Raw genomic sequence first — 23076 nt, 5'->3', positions numbered from 1 at the left:
CTTCTTTTCTAAAATATAATCATTAGCATGTGTATACTTAGTATACAGTAAAGACAATGAGTCTAACAAGGTCAGAGCAGATGGTTTAACTGTAACTTGTCACACATGACCAAACAGCTATTGGCTTTACATTCCTGCTTGCGTGTGTGAGCATGTGTGTGACGAAAGAGCGTTGATCGAAATCGATCGCTGTGATCCTTGTTTCGCTGTGCCCTCTTTCAACAGCTGAATGCGGAGGGTGAAGACAGGTGCTTTTTTTCTATCCAAAGATGCAACATGTACGATAAGCAGTTGTGTTACTTATTCCTCTAATGCTGTCGCCCGGGGACACAGCTGAAGCGACATTCACTCTGCCGTTTTCCAATATAATACAAAATTGAATTTTTCAAACCACTGAAGGGGATTCAGTCACCAATCAACAACCCATTGTTTACAAGCTGAGATTTGTGACCCAATTTGTTTGTGCACTGACCACTCAGACAACACACACAACAGCATCTATCTCTGCATCAACTATAGATTGACATATGACCTTCAGTATCCGAGTATAATGCCACACCAAGAGACTGTGGAGACTGAAAACCTCAGAGCTACCTCCAGCTCCACCGTGTCATTATCGCATTCTCCAGCTATACCAGTGTATTAAAATCAGCTAAAGGGAGCGCACTTAGTGGCTGCCAGTGGTGTCACCTTATAACCTGGTTCACAGTCTTGACGTGTGTGCTAATGGGTGTATGACAATCAAATTGTAAAGTGCTTGAATAACAAGCACAATATAAATGTATAGCTGTTTGCCAAGTTTAAACAAGCAGTAAATGGGATTATTTTTCAGTGTTTGCTGGTGAAGCTAAGATAAAACAGTGGTATCATTCTTTCCAAAAGAAATATTGGACTGTCCTTTTAAGACTCTTTAAAATGCAACTGTGATTTAAGCATATATTAAGCCTTTATATTGGCTAAGATTTGAACACACAGTATCTGTCACCGAAACCTCAAATCCTACTTTACTTCACTGACTGCAGGCAATCAAAGTGGAGTGCTCTAGTTAAAAGGTCAAAGCAGAATGCTGGTCACACTGTTATTTTGGTCCCAGGTTTAATGACATAATTTTGCATTCATTCTTTATGTGCATTACTCATGTTTGTTCACACGTGGGTGTCGGAGAAACGTCTCTATGTATCAATAAGCACATCACCCCTACAGCTTCATCTGTCAACATCATAAAACATACACACAAAAACAAACAAACACACACACACTCACTCTTCTGACATAATGCTACCATGGCAACAAGTAGCTGACAGGTTGGAGAGAGGAATAAAAAAAAATAAATCCCCTGAAGCTAGACTTAGATTCAAATGAAGACAGGAGTCTTCATTTGAATCCATAAATACTCACTCGCACACCAGCTCACACTCAGTAAAGGAGTCAAACAGATGATTAAATATGGAAATTACATTTCATATCTCTGAGTTCCACTTGCTTTTTCAGAGTAATACCAGCCAATGCTGCCAGTGCTACTGGCTGTTGTTAAAATGATATAATGTATTTATTTATTTTTTGTCAACATGTGTTTTTCATGTTTTAATTTTTACAACTTAGAAAGATGAATTTTAATGATTTCTACTCATTCATGTAGCATACCAACACAGCCACCACCACAGACATTAAGGCAAAACTACCCTTCAGCCTCCATTGACATGTAACCTCAGTAAAAAATTTCCTGATGAATTTAGAGTCTCAGATAAGAGTGTCAAGTCTGATTAATTTTAAGGTGGAGATATGAGGGTTTTTTTGGCAAGTTAATAAATGCAGTAAGGTGCACTTTCCTACGATCTATCTGTAACAGGTAAGAGGAATAATGGTATTTACTGTATTCATTCTTAGCAGAGTGGCACAAGTCCTTATATTCCATGTAAATTGAAGCTCTAAGTTTCCTGTGCTCAGTAATACAGTGTTTTTATTATTTCTTACCGAGGTGTTGTAGAGCAAAAATATTTGACCTAAGTATTTATTCACTGATGGATTTTTTAACAGGAATAAATATGACTAAACACGAATGAAAGCCAACAGTTTGTTTGGCATGGACAGATCCTTGATCTTATATATATAAAAAAAAAAACTTTAGTTACCAATATTTTAAACCTTTGGGGCCTCATTCATATCGCCAGCATACAGTAATGTTCTGTCAGAGTAAGCAAGGCAAGCAGTGCTTGCTGAGTCGAATCCAAGAAAAGACATTAATTAAAACATACCATAAAGCAATCTTTCTCCTTTCATCTCAGTATTGTGTCAGAAGTCTTCTCACACATCTATTTCCATCACAGGTGATGGATGGGAGACTAGCACAGTAGACAAACTTACATTGCTTTCACCGCACTTGAGTTGAATGGATTTTTCTCCTGTTGACCATCACAGCCAACATGTGTAACATAGGTAACTTGTTTACCGTGTTAGTAAAGAAAGCTTCAATGAAGGAGAGGGTAACTCCTCCTGATTCCACAAACGCTTTCAGATTAGCATCAAGTTTAACCAGCTGTTTTTCTAATACAAATCCTACTGTAGATATTGAAAGTCAAAGGCTCAAGCCTTCAATTCACCTGTTTTTAAATAAATATATTTAATATACTTCGGTAAATCAAAATGTAGGCCTGTGTTTCTGAGCTGATTGTAAGCAGAATGTAAAGTGTTTAAAATGAGCTCACAATAATGCTAATCCATGTAACACAGAGGAGGAATATTTATTTGTGCTGCTTTGTCTGGAATTTGCCAATAACACAGTTTTATTTGTAGTGAAGTGTTTTACATCCATCCATTTTATTGCTTCTTCTACTAAAGCAATGCTTCCATCACCTCACACTATTGTCAGCTAATAGTAAATGGCAACACACACACACACACACACACACACACACACACACACACACACACACACACACACACACAGAGAGAGAGTAGTGAACATGCTCCAGGTACAAAACATGTCCCAAATTCTAGCATCTTTAAAAACCAACCTGATGGATGCACAGCTGGTTGAAAACTCATGAGCCATGACAAAATACAAAAATTATAATACTGTATAACTGTTGTTTTTCATTGTGTGGTACATTTTCCTTTTTAGTTTGTCGTTGTTGTTCATAAAGAGAACAACAGGTTTTAATCTGCATCGGCTGAAACTGATTCATTTGCTTCAAAATAAGCAATCTGTAATTAATTATTAGAATTGTCATTTAGTCATCTCTGAACTAAAGCACCACAAAAGACAGATAGAAAGGAAAGAAAAATCATAAATAAAAGTTATTTTTCAGCCAAAAGAGCAGTCAGCTGTTAAAGCGGTCAAGACAGAAACCATTTACACCTGATGCTGCTGCTCCTTTTATCCCCAATCATTTCAGCTCACTTCTCACTCAGGGGAGGAGAGAAAACACAGGAGAGGACGAGAGTGGATAGACAGCAAAAAGAAGAAAAGGAGATACAGCAGCAGAGGGCGAGGAAGCTAAAGTAAGAACAGAAAGAGGAGCAGAGAGTGGATGATATGCAAGACAAGTGGGAGGAACAGAGAAGCACAGAATGAAACAAAATGAGGACAGCAGTGTGCATATGTGCAGTGAGGTACAGTGCAGATGTGTTTCAAACAGCACAGGATGTGCACATAGACGTATGGCATGTTTGTGTAGTGTGTGTGTGTCTGTCTCCCCTCGCCCACGCTTACACCAATTAAGCTCCCAGGGACAGCATAAACACACAGAGAGCTGATTTCACTGTCTGTCAAAGGTTCTGCACTGCCGAGTGAGCGAAGTGTTCAAAAACATGCTGGATTATTACTCTGAATAATGTAGGGCTTGACTTTTTCAGTGACTGTCTGCTCCTGTTTGCATCACTGGCGGCAAAGATAACTGGATATGTATCAAATATTAAATACCGAAAAACGGCCCCTGGTTTAGTTTAACTCGCACTGCCTATTTTGAATCTGCATTATCGTCTGGCTGACATAGATAAAACACCAGTTAAACAGCTTAACCTCATTTCATGCACTGAGAGCCCATTATTTCTCAAAGGCCCTGGATGTAATGTTTTATGTACTTAAACACACGTTCTTATTGCTTTCATTACCCACTGGGTTGTTTATCTTTTTTGGCAGGGTTTTTTTAATCATTCTCTAGAGAATGACACAGATGAATGAGAAATTTGATAAAAGCTGTAAAGCTGTGAAATTGATCTATTGTACTGTCCGTTTACTGTTTATTACCTCATATCAAACATGCCCAAAGTTTCTAACAATGAGGTCAGCATAGGTGTTTTTTCTCTATGAGCCAAAAAAGTCTGTTTATTTGACCCATCCACCCTGCTGTTAAAATCTTCTGTTTGTAAGAGGCAACCAATGAGAAGAAAGTTGGATTAGATTAGTATAGGGGCAGGGAGTAGATAAAATGACTAAACCGAGGCCAAATAAAGATTATTTTGGACTGAGACTAAGGCAAAACTATAACATGAAGCTGGAAATAAGCATAATTTTGGCAATGAAACTTCCCTACTTGATTAACTTACATTAATATTACTACGTTGTAGTCATATGAGTTTTCCGTAACCCTCCCAATTCAATGAATTCAAAAACAACCATGGTTGCTGTTTGTCTGTAGTGAGTGTAGGAAGTCTGTTGCGGTTTAGATGTTAGAGAAGATTAAAACTTGAAAGGAACCCAATGTGATAAGTGATGTTCACTTATGTCAGATGACAACAATACTGAGGTCCGATGTTGAGGATGTCCTGAACTGTTTTTAACCTCCTAAGGCCCGAACTCTTCCACAGCATGCATTTTTAATTTCTCTTTGATATTTGAGCTGATTGGGACCTGATAAATGTAAAAACAAAGAATTACCAGATTTTGTTTTTATCTAATTTTTGTTTCTAAGAAAAATAAGAGCCACATATGAGGATATTAATTTAAGATTTTGATAGAACAGTAGCAGTATAATGTCCTCGTAAGTGGATATCAGGCCCTTGTAAAGCAAAATTGAGTATTTTTGTCTAAATAACCCAAAATGTGATGTCCACATATGTGGACACCAGGTCCTAGGAGGTTATGGTAAGAACTTCTGTTTTTGCCTGTGTTAGCTGTTGTTAGTCAAACTTTCTTTGAAGTGGCGAATAGACTCTCATACACAAGAATGTAACTAAATTGTTTATCACATGTAAAGTCTATTTCTTTAGGACAAATGAGCCTAACAATACATGTCTGTATCTAGAAGTCATCAGAATCATCATCATCAGCTCAGGTCAGGTCATTATCAACCATCCTAGGGGGCGTGTCCCATTTAAAGCTTGGAACTGAATCCACACACTGGAATCCGGGAAATTCCTAATTATCATAAATGATTCCTACTGGGGACAAGTAAGGTGAGTGTACGCTACCAGTAGTACCGTTGCGAGTATCCTAGCCAGCTAAATGGATCTATTTGTCCTGTGAGAGACTAATTAGTGATGAAGCACTCCACACATCTCTCTCTTTGATTAAGAGGTAAAACCTGTGAAGCTGGTTAATGACCTGCTGCATTTTTTAGGTTTTTGGCCTTTTGTTTTGACAGAGCAGGCCCTTATCACAGGGATGCTAATGTAATCAAGCCACACACGAACGACAGAGGCTACTATTCCCATTTAATTAATCCTTCAATATGACATAGGTTATTCTGTATTACAGTTCTATTAGCAGTGCTCTCCTCAGTGTTTTTCATGCGTGGGTCTGTCACCTACCAGAAGGTTTCCACCTCCTTTGTTTGTAGAAAGAGCAGATAACAGCAAGCACAGATCACTGCTATCGCACTGCAACTGTTATGTAGGGTTAACAGTTAACAGCACTTTTATGCACTACAAATAAATAACCTTGTTCTCGTAAACCTCAATATTCAGTGGTGGATTTTACAATTAGAGAGCCATTCTTCTGTCTCAGCTGGAGTCAGGTGTTTCGATTAGCATCTCAGCTAGCAGTATCACTGATTAAAAGCTGAGCACACAAATAAGAATCATACCTTTGTGCGAGAGTCATTTTTATTCATTTGCGAGCACACACAGACTCACACAGACTGACTGACACAAAGAAACGAGTCTGTAGCTGACAAGATCTGAGCCACTAAATGAATCCTTTCTGAATGACAGAGAATAGACTACACACACACACACAATCGCACATCACTCATTCAGCAAGATCGACTACAATGACAGATTGTCACACACATGAGCAGACAGCATATCTGAAAAACAGACTCGTCAGAAAATTCAAAAAGAAAGCAAGCGGGTGGGGGCAGTGAATCAGAGTTTCCATATGAACTTTACGTTATCTCGATGACTCGATAAAGTGGTGAACGTGAGAAAGTCTTCAAACCGCCGCTTGCATAAATATTAAACACCAACTGGTAGACTGGCTCTCTGAAGGAATTTACTATTTATCTGAAGTTTTCAAATAAAAATATCTGTATTTCTTACAGAAAACGAGATTCACTTTGACCACTAAAATTGTTCCTACTGCCGACACGAGCTTGTATCTTTTAGACTCCCACCTGTTGACCTGTGACTGCTAGACAAAAAAGACTAGACTGGCCATGCTTGTACACATAAGCGTGAAGTGTGGCATTTGAACATTTTTAAATGCTGAAGTCACCTCATGAAATCTCCCGTCAAGGCTGTGTAGTGCTGCCAGTGCGCAGGGGGAAAAATCCCCAGCAAAGAACTCATTAACCCAACCACATACTGGTGAGAGCAAGTGAAAAGGAGAGAAAATAGGGAGTGCATATTGTGTATTTGTGAATAAAGAAGCACACCTCTGCATCATTACCTCATGTCTCCTACAAGGCTCCAAGAGCAGCCACACAGGCTGAGCAACAACTGGAGCAGAAGAGCAGCCGGCGTAAAGTATTTGGTGACTAAGAGCTGTTGAGAACATAGTGGGTGGTGAACACAAGCATGTAAAGGGAAAAAGAAACAACAAATGCATGAAGGAAGGGTGCAATGCAATGCTAGCTGCCTGAGAGATACTTAAATAACAAGGATTTAATGTTTTCTACATGTCACAGTGGAAATGGCACAATGAGAGCTTTTAAACTGGGATCTGGAAGCTTGTTTCTAATCAGAAATAAAAGCGGTAAATAAGACGGCTGAAAATAATTAAAGTGACAAATCAGATCTCAGTGAGGAAACAAAATCATGCCTGATGTCTATACTGATGTGAACTGGGTCATGTGTTAGGAATGAAAGGATGCCACACCTTTTACTAGAAATAAAAATGACCAACCAAGTGGGCAGAATTCAAAGACACCTCAAAAATTAAAATGAAAAAATGATGTTCTGTGAAAAGCACAAGGTGCCAATGAGGAACCTGCCAGTTCTGATATTCTATGGCAGATGCCAATCGGGTTCCACGGTGCCAGGCAGCGAGCACACTAGAGGACCATCAGGCCTCGCTCATGAGGTGGCCAGGGGCCTGTTGAAGGTAATTTTGTAGCTCTGACGGGGCTCATTCTCTTCCTCCTTGAAAAAAAGGAGCAGATATCAGTCCTGCAGATAAGTTGAGGACCTTCTATGGGTCTGTCTAGCTTTCCTAGAGTAGTGGTCTATTTCCTGGAAGACACAGCAAACCTTCTGGCAATGACATATATTGATGTGCCACTCTGGAAGAGCTGGACTACCTGTGCAACCTCTGTATGGTCCAGGTATCTCCTCATGCTACCAGTGCTACACTTACCCAAGCAGTCAGTGTCACTAGTGTCAGTGTAATAAGCAACAAATGATAAATAACTAATTAAAGACAATGTTGTTCAAAATAATTGCAAACTCAAAAGGAAGATAGCTGGCACTTCTCACATTTAAATAGCTACCACTGAAAGTATGGGATTAAAAAGTGTGTTCACAAATCACAAATACAGCCGTGGCCGTTTTAATCCCAAACAGTTTCAGTGTTGATTTGTCATCAGACAGTCAAAACGACTGAGTCTCGTGTGTCACAGAGTTACTTTTCTCCACTCTTACTAAGCACCTTGGGGAATAGGTTTCGCTCTACAATGCTAAAACATCTTCACCCCATTATGTAAGGTACAAAGGAAAGACCTATGCTAGGTCTCTCACTTACGGAGCCCCTCTGATGACATGGTCCAAAAAATAAATAAATTGTGGCCACAAAATACTACTTTGTGCCCTCGAAATAATATAACGTGCCCACAAAATACTTATTTGTGGCCACAAAATACTATTTTTAGGGCACGAATAGGGTATAACGTGCGCACGAAATGCTAATTTGTGGGCACGAATTGGGTATAATGTGGCAACGAAATAGATAACGTGCGCACATCATATTGATACAATTCCTGGACAGCTGTGTAGAGACATAAGCATAAGAGTAGGCTAAACCTATACACCGTGGACTGAGACAGTATGATTGAGTTTTATTTTAGGCTGGGAGTGAGCTACAAATGCATTTTGAAAAGCCTGCAATGCAAGGAACCATTTTTACAGAGAGACATTTAAACAGGATATTGAGAGCCCAGTTGCTTTACAGACTAAAGCACGACCTGGATGCCGAGATAGATTTTATTGTCAACCAGCTGCAAGGGCCTGGGAAGGATCACGGTTATCGGTCAAGTGTTTCATGCCCTCAAAATAGTATTTCGTGGGCACAAATAGGTATTTCGTGGACACGTTAGTAGTATTTTGTGGCAAAATTTATTTATTTTTTGGACCATGTCATCAGAGGGGCTCCGTAGTCACTATACAAGTCAAATAAATATGAAAACTGTCTAGCCCATAGATTTAAAAACAAGATTTGTCTTAATTTGTGTTCCATTTAAAGAAGGCAGAAATAAGCAGAAGAAAACAATTACTGAACTATTTTCTGCTTAATATGTTTATTTTATCTCTTTATAAGCTTAATGGAACAGCCTTGAAAATGAAATGATTTGTCCACCACTGCTTAAGGTCAATGGATCATGCAGATGACACAACAGTGACTATATCCCCACCCGAATAAGTCATCAAACATCCGATTAACACATCCAGCAGACACAGAGTCCAACATTCCCCTCTCTGCTTTAGTGGCCAAGAAATCCTGTAGCTGATAAACACTCACTGTTCTGGAAACAGCAGCAGAATCAGGTTGAGACATTGCACACAGCAGGGGAGAGTTTGCATCAGGTACTAGTGGAAATCATGCTGTCGACTAGAGCATTCGAGAGGGAGAGCACAGAGCAGTCGCTCACTAGCTGTGAGAGGACATGCGCTATCACATCAGCACAAATCGGTGCAATCGGACTTCAAACAGGCTTTGTGGCAGGGAGTTTGACGATTATGGGCAGAGTCTCACGTGCACCTCAGGTGATGTCGACAAAAGTTTAGAACTGCCTGCTGTTTACTGCAGACAGAGCGATGTAAAGTGTGATTGGGTTTTTGGTTTGCTTGTCATAGACTGCATCTGGAAATAGCATTGCAAAAAAGGACAAGTGTGAACCATGAAGGTAAAGCTTTAAGTTGTAAAACTAAAAGAATGACACAATAAAGTCCACATAAAACAAATTTCTGTCATTTCACATCCAGTAAACAGAAGAATAACGAATGCTGTCAAGATCTGCCGAGCTCTTATTCCTTCCTTTGTTTATTTGTTACATACCTGTGCTTGCTTCTCCTACTAAATACTGAATGTGTATACACATACACACATGGACCGATCAGACATGACTACCTGCCAAATATTGTGTTGGTCCCCCTTTTCCTGCCAAAACAGCAAACAACAACTGTGATGCACGGCGGATTCTGACACCTTTCTATCAAAATGAGGCTGTAGTAAAAAAAAAAAAAAATAGCACTTTGAGTGCTCTGTAGCGACCAGTCCATTCATTTTCTCTAATGTGAACAACTAAGAACTCTGTTTGCGTGATATGACTGGAAATGCAAAAATTTTGTTGGTGCCTCCTTTGTCTGAATTAACATTATGTGATATCATTGAAATGAATGAGTGATTGCATTTTTTTTTTCATACTGTGCTCCTGTTTCTACATGAAGAACATTGTAGCTGAACTACAGTACGTTGCCTTTCCATTATGCACCTCTCTATTTCATTGGTTGAAATAAATATTTTAGCTTCAATGCAACTTTCTTCTGATTGGCTGCCCCTCGTAAACAAAAGATTGTAACAGCGGGTGGGTGGATTTTCTGTGCTCTCATCATAAAATGAGTGTTTACCGCAGTCTGAAGCCTGAGCCTTTGGCTAAGAGGAATTAATGGTGACCTCATTACTTGGAAATTTTGGCCATGTGTAATATGAGAATCAAATATGATCATTTTCTTTATTCTGTAGAATGTTTTCGACCAATTCTTCTAAAGAGATTTGGGTTGTGTTTCTGTTTATATAAAAGAAGATAATTCAACAAGCATGGATGCTCTCAGGCATTCTCTACCATTATAAAATACACCTACAGAATTTTCTCATAAATTATTCACTGCTTTTCTCATTTAATATTCTTCCAACTGAATCAACCCGCAGTCATGATTTACTCTTTGGTCCTGGTTTTAGGTGAGTGTAACCAGACAGTTCAACATGATATCAAGTCACTTTTGCATCTTTTGTTTCGGGATGTAACCTCTTTAAATCTGCATGTGTTAACTGCAAACTTCTAAGATGAAAATGAGTTAGCTTAATTTGTTTCAACTTGTCAGCTGGATTGAAAAATGTCAGACCTCATCTTTCTTTTTCCTTCTGCCTCATCCATGGATATCAATCAGCCTGTGTGTACAGTGGATCAGAGGAGAAGCTGTGCAGCTGCTAACTGAGATCACAATACTGTGACTGTCCACAAAATAGTGCTATGGTTAAAATTAAGATTTCTGAGTCAGAGACATTCCTCACTTCCTCACTCGCCTAATAGTACAAGTGCAATATTTCCTTTGCATCCATGCCGAAATCCACGCTGTCTGAATATTCACAGACTATAAACCCACACACACAGAGCAAATCACAAACTCCTCTGAGATTTGCCAAAATTAAGCCATTACGCAGTCTCTCTTTTTAGTCCTAATGATTCTGCTGCATGAAGAGCAGCGCTCTGTTCAACTGCAGGGTAGATACAGGATGTTTTCTTGGAAACCACTGCACAGTTTAACCAAATGTGTGATCTGAATCTAAATGTGAAAATATATGGGTTGATTCATAGTCCGCTTCTCCTTCCAATCAGATAAAATGAAAACTTTAGGGGGGAATTTTACAAATGCATAAGGACAGAGGTATTCATATTTAAAATCTGCAAATGCATGCATGTGCATGCGTGTGCGTCTGTGTGTGTCTTCCCCAGACAATGAGGGGAGTATTGAAGCCTGCATCGCCCTCGGCTATGACTTAGTTGGATCAAGAAGAGGAAGAGGCAGAGAGACACACAGAGAAGCTCAGATACAGATACTGGGGGAAAAAAGGAAAAAAAACATTCAGCGTTTCCATTCAATTAAATTCTTTTTGTCTTTGTCATAAGGCCAAAGCATCATGTTGTTACTGCTTCAGTGAAAATACTGCCTTATATAACAGTGATCACATCTATTATGAGGGCTCATTTTAATGTGGTTCTGACGTAAGTAACTTAAAGCAAAAAGAAACCACTGATTTATTTTTTAAATCCATTAATAAATAGTGCTATTGTATGTCTATTTCCTCTATAAGGATATGAATATAACAGGCAAAAGCAAAGGAAACTCTGGGTTATCAGGCCACTCTTACATTCACACACACACATAACAGATGGGGCCCTAAGGGGTGTCTTCCAGCCAGAAGGATCCAATGGACACCCTGAAGGCAAAGCACAGTAATGATGAGGACAACACAGAGGAGGAGGCGATGAGGAGAAAGAGGAGGAAGGACTAACACTGATACACTTTGCGCACAAATATGGCCTCATGTATGAGTATGCCAGAGTGTGCAGGCAGTTTCTGGAGGACGAAGGAACTGATACCACTAAATGGCCCCACACTTACCTGATCCAATGAAATCCATCAAAAGTGTGACATTGTTCCATTCCTCACACATTACCGAGTCTACATCAGTATACACATCCACATGTTTTTTTCTTATTGAGATTTGATGTGTTTTTAAAGTGTTCCTTTAACTCTTGAGCAGTCTAATTTATTTCTCAAGTAGGTGAATCAGCAACTTAAAAAAACAAAAAACAAACTGCGAATGGTGCAGCCACATGCTGTATGTAATATATTTATCCAGGTATCTTAGTGACAGCAACAAGAGGCCCAATAAATATGCCTGTCCAGCCAGAACATGACAAGGGATTTATACTGACTTCATATTATAGCTCACTATCTGATATACAGTATCTCTCACTATTTACTTTCTCAAGCTTTTCCGAGCCTTTGCCAACGATGATGACGATGATTTGAAAAACTATCCCTTGTACAGACGACAAAACACAGACCAACCACTCTTGCTTTGGACTAAAACGTATAAACTATCACTTCTTTAAAAAGGCAGGCTGCCACAAATTCCTAAGCAGGAATTGTGTTTCAGTTCTTTACTTTTAAACATTATTAGGACTCAAACCGTAGTATGTCTGAGGTAAGCATCTCAAAAAGGGTATTGTGATCTGGATGTAACCTAATTTGAAACCTTCTCCAACTCTCTAACACCCCCCCCACACACACACACACACACACACTTTCTTTTATTTCCTTTTGAGCCCGCACCCCCCACTCCCACTCCTGACCTAACTAAAACGCAGTGCACAGTGCTTCACAATGAAGTGTATTTCTTTCACATGTTAATGCTTTTACTCATGGCTCAGTGCACAGCACAAGGCAAGAAACAGAGCTGGTCAGGAAAACAAGACTGCACACACACACACAGAGTGAATCTAAATGAACTGCCACTGACTTACCTTTATTTGTGATAGTGAAGTTTGAATGAATGAATGAAGGAAAGAAGGAAAGAAAGAAAGAAAGAAAGAAAGAAAGAACCATGTCTATTGTAGACATTTGTCATTGTTTCTAACCATTTACACAAAAAACCCCTTTTCCACAAAGAGGGTGTATGTGTGTGTCTGTCGAGGAATTGATTGTACAGATTTGACAAGGGGGAGGAAGAAAAAAACTGAGAGATGAAAATACATATGAATATGTTGACATTCATGCTGTTTGACAAACAGAACTACAGCGAGTCTCAGAAACAAAATAACACAGCTGTATGCGAATTTTGTGTGTGTGCATGTGTGTGCTCATGTATGTAACTCCTCCTCCTTTGAAACCTGGTTTACTGCCAGGTTTCAAAAATGCACGAGAAGTGATTTATCGGTTCATTAATTAATTAAATTCTTCTGTGACGGCCGATTCGATCCCGTTTTATCCTTTTTGCTTCATTGTTTTTAACATGTTTCATATTTCACCCAGTTAGCAAGGACGTGGATAAATTGTACTTTGGAACAAACAGCCGCGGCTAACGATATCTGCTTCGGGAATACGGTGACAATTCATCCACCGTTAAAGCAGATTGCGAATGATTACTTTCACATGCTAAATTGTGTGAGAGCTGGAGACACTGTCATGGTAATTTGCAGAAATTCAGGTAAAAGCATGAAGACCAAGAGGAACATTAATCTTTTGCTTTGCGGTGACGTTAACTGCGAATCTCTGCAATGGTAAGCTTCCCTTTTAAGGAGCTGAAACACAGGGATTCAACGAACAGAAACCCAAACAGTGGATTTGGTGTGCAGGAGAACAGCATTGCCATCTGTCTTCTACAGAAAAAATGTTTCTGTCTGCTCAGTATGCCCATCAATAAACATTTCTAACAAATACTCATAGCTGCACATTATATTCTGTGTACTCATCAGGAGTCGGATCAATAAACCAGACAGAATATGTTGCTGATTTGCCAGTTATTGATTTATACTGTCTATGATCTCTGTAAGCCTAAAACTAACCATTTCTCTTGTATGAGCTTCAAATGACGTCCTTATTATCACCAACATGCTACTTAGAAGTGCAGGTTAATAAGTCTAATAGCTCTGCATTTAACCCCCTGATGGCCTGCTAAGCCTGTTCGCTCCTCCTGGTTCCCCTTGAACAGCTAATCTCTCCCTCTGGGACCATCGCTGTCTGTCTGCGTCCACTCTTCGTTTCTGTTAGACCCACGGCTTAACTCGGGAGGAGCTTCGTGCTGAGTTAGCCTTTATCATCCAACCATATGGTCTGAGGTAGATCAAGGCTCTCTCGTGGGAGATAGTAACACATAATTCCTTTGCTTGATGTGATGTACAGACGGTCCAGACTGACATTGACCAGTCTGGTGTAGCTGTCTGTTTCAGGAAGCGTCTGAGTGATTTTGAAATCCTCTGGGATTTCTGGCTGAAACCTTCTGTCACTGTTTGCAAGTTTGCAGAGCGCTCTCCTTCTTTTCCTGCTTGTCTTTCACTTCTCCTTTATCGTTCTTCATATTAGCGATGGAAAATATATTTCAAAGATATTACAACACTGCCTTAAAAATAGACCTGAGATTTGATTTGCCATTTATTGCGCTGTGTAACTGACAGCAGATCAGATTTCTGATGATTCTCATCTGAAATTTCCTCTTATTGCCAAAAAAGGTCAGAAAAGGAAATAAGAAAAGCCACAAAAAGCTCACACAGACCTGAGTATGACCAGTCGACATCTTCAGTGAGCCTCCTCAAGCCTTGGGCCAATGGTTCAGCTTCCACAACTATCAGGGAGAGAGAGAGATTATTAAGTATGACGTGATCAATGACTTTTTCTTGGGTTCACTACAGATCATTTACTAGAGGTGGGAATCACCATATATCCCTCGATACGATAATTTCACAATACTTAACGCACGATACGATATTATTGCAATTTTTTTAAAATATTTTGCAATATTCAGATTCTGTACATAAAGGTAAACTTTATCAATATTCATTTTATCTAATATCAAAGTCTCACACTCAGTCTTTCTCTCATTTCAGTTTTATTGTTGACAAACTGAACGGTTTGTATTACAGTCTAGTCCAACTTAACTGAACGCAACCATCTGGTACAATTATAGCTATTCTGAACTATGCAATTTATGAAAACTATGCAGCCCCTTCAGCAACTGAAGAATTTGAAAGTAAATTAAAACAAAATATAATTTTACATTAAATAAAAACGTTTTAAACTTAATTAAAATAAGTAAACTATCATGTTTATTGCTGCCAAAAAAAAAGTTAAACACATTTGGACAGTGAAGGAATGTCAGGATTCTTGCTCAGAAAAAGGAGCTGAAGTCAGAGCATGTTCCATTCCACAAAAACGTTTTTTTGTAACAAAATATCTCTGCTGTCCCTGTATCGATACATTATTAGCAAACAAAATATCATGATACTACACAGTATCGATTTTTCCCCCACCCCTATCATTTACCAAGCTGCAAATTAGAAAAAAACTAGTTTCATTCAAGCACACGGCAAAGGTAAGATTCTCTAAGTAACACTGAAACAGCCACAACTTTGAATTATTCCATTTTTCCAACTGGTGTTATATACTGATTTATTCAGGGCCACTGAAAAAAATTGGGGTGTGTTTTGGATTTTATTTTCCCAGAATTCTGACACTGAGAGAAATGTTTTCTCTTCCGTAGATCTATGTCAATATATGAAATGACTATTTTTCACTTTTGAACGGCAAAATAAAATCTTGGTCAAGGTGTTTGAAATGCCACTCACACCAGAAACTACCTTTTAAGGCCCACATGTGACAGATTTCATCATTACAAATTTGCAATGTATTGAACGTAATGTAATATATAATTTTTCCAAAGTGACAACATCCCACCTCACACTGTACTTGCCATGAAATACAATAGTTTCAAAGTTACAATTCATAACCAGGAATATAAATAGACATGTTTTCATTTTATGTTTGCAATGAATGCAGGTTAGGTGGTTAAGGATTCTATATCCTTTGTAGTCCAGTCCAGAGCCTTTTGATGTCTTAATTAAACAAACCAACAAATTAATTCTATACCGAATCAAAACATCTCTATTTTTCATCATAATGACTTGTGTGTAGCCTTGAGTAACAATCTGTCTTTGCTGGATGAGTTTAATTAATGAAATAACTCTTTCTTCCCATTTTCTGCCACTTGAGCTCATCATGCTCCTCTGACTGCTAAACTATTCTCTGACACAGGGCTCAGCAACCTGACAACAATAATTTATGATAATTTGGATGTTTATTATGATGGAATTGCACAATAACACCATGCTTTGGTAGTATTTATGAAACTATTAAACTAAAATAATAAAATTCAATCACTTCTTTTATAATTTTTGTTAAAATCTAAACAGAATAATCATGGCACGGTGAGAAATATATATTTGCATGTACAGGCCTACTTTAGTTACATGTGTTTTTGCAAATGAATCCGTGTCAATTTGCCTGCTTTGATGATGAATGAAACATTGTAAGTTGTAATAGCTGAAAATGAAACAGTTCAGTTTCCGCACAGGCTAAAACTTAATTGTCGCCGTAAAGAAACAGTCTTGGCAGTAAAAGTAAATCCGTCTTTCTTAACAGCCGTTCTTCATTTGGACTCTGTTGGTTGCCATTTATGTGTATACACCCATGTTAAACACAGCTTTACAAGTCCAACAAAGATAAAAGAAAAGGGTGCAGGTGATAGATTGCAACAATGTACATATTACAACTTTTTTTGGCAAATGTAACGAATGATAGCAAATCTAAATAACATTTTCCATCTTTTTAACTAAGTATGTGATGCAAATGAAATAAAAGAGTATCACTAAACAAGAGATCACTTTGTAGAGCGCAGGAAGTAACTGTAATTCTGTTAGCATACACGCACACACAAACACACATTCATAGAGCTATCTATCACGGCAGTAACTTTCCCTCTGGGACAGATGAGGACACGATGATGAATGGTGTCACAGCTTCAGTGTATCTGTGGAAGTGCTGCTTGCATAGCTAATAATTCCACTAGCTGGACATTTGCTAACAGCTTTGTGCCCTTCCATAACCACCCTCTCTTCTATTATCACAGTGTAAAAATATAAAAACGCACAACTCTCTCTCCCTTGTGCTAAATCTAGTTCAGACTCTTGCTTTCTATTTTCACATTCTGCATACCAATCTTTTTCTCTGCTTTAGTTTTCCTTCCTACTTCTAACAGGGTTCAGTAATTAAAGGTATTTAATGAAAGAATTGACTGTATGTGAATTTATTTTCTTAACTTGGTTGGTTGGTTTTTAGGAGAGTTGAGTGAGTACTATCAAGTGTATTTCCTAATCATTTCTATTCATGGCACAAGGGTAATCTCAGCTGGATAATAATGTCAACAACATCATAAAAAAAAATCTTCGAAGAAACAGTATATCCAAATAAGATTTTCCAAACAGCAACCCTCAGGAGCGAGTGCATTTCTGTTAATCAAAACTGCAAAGATGTCTATCTTTACGTGTGGTCCAACAAGCCTGTTGCTACACTGAACCCCACAAAGAGAGCAGCAGGGGGCTCCATGACAGTACAGACTGCAACATAGAACCTGAAAGGTTTGTGTCAAAAACAACGTGAATAAATAAAAAATAAGAGGACTATAAGAAACCATCTTCTCTTTCTTTGATCTTTTACTGTGTGCAAAAATACCAAAAACCTGTCCTCCAGGAAGATGAAAGCCCTGCGCAGAGTCAGATTTAGGTCACGAACATCATATCCACAACGTTAAATCTGTCCGTGCGGCTCAAGAATAATCCCATTGTTTACTGCATAAAGCAGCAGGATAGAAACACTGGGTAAATTACTGCACATGTGACATATGCACTTGTGTTGTTCAAACACCAAATATATTTAATGCAACGCTGCCACAAATCCTTTCTGTATCATCTGTTAAAACTCCTTCCTAATGAATATTCAACAAATGCTGACAGAGAATCAGCCACAGGGGGATGTGATGTATTTTACACTTGTCTGACTCATTGTTGCTTCTTCCGCGTTTTTACCCCATAAGTGAATTAAGGGGAAAAAATAAAAGAATCGTTGCTTTCTTCTCTCTCTTTTTGGAGTTTACAGACAGCTCACTGCTAACTAGCTGGATGAAGAGTTAAAAACAGAAAACATTTTCAATGACTTCATTAACATCACACTATGCGCAATCTTAATCTAATTTGGTAATGCTCTTTGGTAAACTTGGATTTTCAAGGGTTTTTTTTTCTAGAATTAAATTTCCATCTGAAAAGGTATTTGAAGTATTTCTTGGGAGAAAAACAGGAGAACTGGAGAACTGCCATGGGAAATGTGTGGAAAACAAATATTCAGAGTTGAATGAAAATGCAGAATAAATGTATCTCAGCAGTATTTCCTTCCCATGTGATCACTGAGACGACACTTGATTAGACATCCATGACCTGCTCTGCAGTTATGAATTCATGTCCTTTCTCACAATAAAAACGGTTTTCTGCTTAATCAAAAGACAAAACCTTAGTTTACTATGGGACAGAAAATACAGCAACTTTCAGGAGAAAACTTCATAATAACTGTATCAAGTCTTCTCTAACTCAAGTGACAGGAATTCATGAATGAACACAGCAAACTTTTTCCAAACGTTTTCCACTTTATAATACAGCCTGCGACTAAGAGTGTAATTGCCAAGTAATTAAAGGAAATTTCTGTATGTATTTTATTTAAAATTACAGTATCTACTAATACTTAAAGGTAGGCATACTGGAATAATAGGTAACAAATCAAGTTTTTTAAAGAAACCAAAAAATAACTTGATTGTAACTAATTTTGAATAATGCCTAAGTATGAGTACGTTTAAGTACTGCAAAAGTTCAGGTATTTTCCATAAAGGGATCCACAAATTATATTTGAGTAAGTACTGTGAGTGCTGGGTACTTTCTTGGTAATTTGATGAAAAATCACAATCTTACAATGTAAGTGCACTGTACTTTTCTGGACACTGGCTGTATTGTGGAGCGGCTTAATCTTGGCTAAATTCATGTATTTTGCGGAAAAAGAGACACTGATGGAGCTTTAGAGGTTCTGCAAAGACAAAAGGGAGAAGCTGCCCGAAAATAGGTGTGCCAAGCTTGTAGTACCATACTCAAAACGTCTCGAGGCAGTGATTGCTGCCAAGTGTGCTTCAACAAAGTATAAAGCAAAGACTGTGAATGCTTATGTTATATTTTTGTTTTGTTTTTTATATATAGTTGTAAGAATTTCAAAAAACTTTTTTTTATTTTGACATTATGGGGTATTGTATGTAGAATTTTGAGGTGAAATTTTCATATAAAATTCATTTTGGAATAAGACTGAAAAAATGACAAAATGTGGAACAACTGAAGCGCTGTGATTACTTTGTGGATGCACGTTATGCTGGCAGTGCCCTGCATGTGAAATGATGCTGGTAAAGCAGGAAAAGATTTCTCAAAATCAGACAATTAAAAGGTTCTCACAGGTGCCTTTCCAGAGTGCTGCCCTTTAAGAGAATACTGCTCAGCAGGACGAATGTAGACGATGGAAGACCAGAAGGATTAAGCCAAGACAAGCATTCTCTTAAAAGAGCTTGCAGAGAAAGACACAAAACTCTCCATCAACAGGAACCAGCAGCTTCAGGTATATTTCCTGAGCTCATGATGTTCCTTTACAACAGTGGCTTGTTGAATCCTAACAGATTTTTTCAAAATGTTTCTCAGTTTAGTGAAGAATCCTTAAAAATAAACTTTTTTTCTGTTCAGCAACTCCAGCTTTTACGTCCTTAAATACTCAGTGTTGGGAAGGTTACTTTTAAAATGTATTCCATACAGATTACAGAATACTTGCCCCAAAATGTATTCTGTAACGTATTCCATTACGTTACTCAATGAGAGTAACGTATTCTGAATACTTTGGATTACTTAATATATTATCATGCTTTTTACAACTACATGAATGTACTATTGCTGTGATTTATGACTGTTACTGAAGGTCCGCGGCTCCGAACCATATTAAAGGGACCTCTGGCTAATATGTCAGACTCCGAGTTGGGCTCGTAGCTGAAAACTAGCTTTACTTTGTTGTCTGGGTCAACTTTGCTAGCGAGAGACAGAGAGAGGCGTTGAAAGGCTGCTCCAACAGAACTTATTGTTTTGGAGGAAAACACGAACACAGCGTACAGTCGAGTCTTAATAGCTTACTTACAACTGGGCTGGTCAGGCTCTCTTCTTGGCTGCAGTGGTTATTATATTTACATGCTTCCAGCTCCCGTTTCTGCTTGATGATAACTAGTAGTTTTCCACTCGCCTTTTTCTCTCTCCACGGGCTCACAGACACATAACGGGTGTGGCAGTCCATTCTCCCTGCAGCATGGACTACACTGCCCATGATGCTACATTCTTTAGAGCATGTAGCATTCTGCCTATTAGCTTAGCACAACAACAACAACAACAACAACAACAACAACAAAAAGGCCTCTCTCACCCAGGAAACACGCAGAGAAAGAGCGTCACCCTGTAACCATGGCAACCGTAACGCTGCCGCCTGGAACAACAGAACGTAGCTGTCAAACAAAACCCAAACAGTCCTGACCCGCGACAATATGAAACAGGAAAGTACCGCCGTGTAATCCATTTATTTCAACAAAGTAACTGTATTCTAAATACCACCTTTTTAAACCGTGACCGTGAATACAGTTACTCATATTTTGTATTTTAAATACGCAACACTGTAAATACTTGCAAAAACGAATTGTCTAAACCTACCTAAAAATGTTCTTAGTTTCCTTAGAAGAGATAATGGTATAATACCAAAGTGTTTTGCTGATATTTTATTGACTCCTTTTACATATAGAGGATTTTCATACTTACTTACTTCACTGAAGAGGTATGTGCCACCCTGCCTAGACCTCTTGCCCCTCCTTTCCCCCCTCAAGTTTACAAAACACCATTTACACACAAGCCCGACTCTCTCCTACACAACATGCACATATTGTCCAGGGTTACTACTGCCTTCACTGCAAGTTATAAGTACACATGCAGCACTGCTAACAAAAATACCTTTTGAGTAATGAATACGTTATGCTGAAATGCACACATGTGGAAACTTTTGGGGTTTCTTCCAGTGCAAAAACTGTAAGGTTGAAGCTTTTAGCAGATAAGGCATATATTGGGGGGTTTTGTGGACATTTTGGATCACACAGATAGTTTTCATATCTACAGCAGGAGCTAGCCACAAGAGCCACAAAGCCACATTTGGTCTGTGGCTGTCAGTCAGTTTTTAGACACTACTTGAGGGAAGAGATGACGAGACAGTGAAAAGCCAGGAGCAAAAAGACACTGGTGCTCTCTGCTTTAAGAGCATAGCGGAGACTGATGGGCTTTCACTGCTACAGGCTGGCCGTGCATAAAGCTCACAGCTGAATCACTGTATTATTCCACCCATCTGCACTTTATCTGCTTTATCAGATTTCCTGATATTAAAATTTTAAGAGACTGCTGCAGAAAGAAGACTTTCTATGAACGGTGTTTTATTTAGACAGGAAAGTCAAAGGACATGCAGTGCTCCAACAATGTTTCACTGTCAAACAATCACACGGCTACTATCTGATACCTGCATCAAGGGCATCCAGAAGTAACTGATGTCCTGTGATAAATGAAAGTAATTAAGATGAATGAAATCCTGACTGAAAGGCGTGGAACAGGCACTTGACACTGACTACACTGACGTGTCAGTCAGTGAGGATAATTTGTTATCAGAGCAACACTCATGCATATAAGCACAAAAGAGCCATAGTTTTCGCATGTGTATCAGCTGGATGGGAAAAACTATTTTCCTTAAAAATAAAAATAGCGTCACACAACCATGTTTCTTAAATTAAATAGCAGGTATTAGTAGTAGGTGCATTTTTAATTTATAGTGCCACTTTTCTTGTAGACAAAATTTTTAAAAAAAAAACTTTAAATGGAAAAGGGGACAAAGATCACAAAGGCAAAGGTCATGAAACTGTTACCTCCTGCTCCCATCACCCTGACGAGCTAGTGCTACCTCTCAAATTTCATTACATCAACACTGATTCATTCCAGACGTGATTTGGTGATGAAGTGCTGAAATTTACTGTTTCAGTCTACATATTTGACCGTGACCTTTTCCCCTTCTTTAGTTACCAATCCCCCTCTGCCCAGAGCAGGGACGTGAACGTACCACATTAAATCAAGAATTGATGTTTAGGCAAGGAATTTTAGTGTTGCAGTTTGTGAACCTGCATTAGTTTTGGATCACTGGATCTTCTCATTCACTGAATTAAACTGATATGTCACTTGTTTTTTGGTTGTTTTTATTAGATTTATACAGCAATAGCATTGGTTTTCTTCTGGGGAAGGCTGAGGGGTGGGGGGATGGAGATGCTGCGGGAATGATTCATTGAAACCTTCTTACTGTTATTAGATTAAGGAAAAGCAAAGCTGTCCCAGCTGAACACTAATGAATAGCACCGTGTTGGATTACATGACTCCTGGGGGAGATTTAGCCCGACTCCTGAGATGAGGGAATAGGCTGCTGTGTTTACACCAACACACACTGATTTTTAATGGTAGATGTTATTACTGTTGTCCTCTTAAATGAGTCTCAGCACTCCAACAGGAAGCCCACATGTGTTCACCCACAGAGGGAAAGGTATCTGTGAGGTCCTGTGAATGTATTCATTTATAAGGGGTTTACTTTGAAGCCTGGTAAAAATTATATGTGTTATATATTGTATGTATGACGTTACAATGTTAATAATACATGTAAATGGATCTAATTTGTACAGAGACCATTTTCAAGCAGAAATTTATAATACTTAGATTTGATAGTTTGTCTGAAATGATTCCATAAAGGCATACAATAAGCAGACAGGGAGCTCTTAGGAAAGGGGACCCTAAAGAGACATCCACTAAAAATTTTTTTTTTTTTTCCAGACTATTGCTTATCTAACTAGGATTACAGAGGGCTGACGCTCATCCCAGCTGACATTGTGAAAGAGATGGACAGGTCACCAGACCATAACAGGACTAACACAAGGAGACAGCCTGCTATTGATGCTCA

The 23076-nt window shown here is 38.6% G+C and overlaps 1 protein-coding gene across 2 annotated transcripts in view; it reads right to left on the bottom strand.

Annotated features, from left to right (window-relative positions):
• Positions 1 to 23076, bottom strand: part of ptprz1b (protein tyrosine phosphatase receptor type Z1b) — a 62911-nt gene that overhangs the window by 24895 nt on the left and 14940 nt on the right. For both annotated transcript variants that reach the window (XM_085137560.1, XM_085137561.1), the window contains exon 2: positions 14654 to 14722. In XM_085137560.1, coding sequence (XP_084993686.1) covers positions 14654 to 14722 — 69 coding nt within the window. The remainder of the gene's footprint in view (positions 1 to 14653; positions 14723 to 23076) is intronic.

Source organism: Neolamprologus multifasciatus, chromosome 17, assembly GCF_963576455.1.
Source record: "Neolamprologus multifasciatus chromosome 17, fNeoMul1.2, whole genome shotgun sequence".
In the NCBI taxonomy this organism is placed as follows: Eukaryota; Metazoa; Chordata; class Actinopteri; order Cichliformes; family Cichlidae; genus Neolamprologus; species Neolamprologus multifasciatus.
Note: the sequence above shows the minus strand (reverse complement) of the source record. Positions and strands in the feature narration are given on the sequence as shown.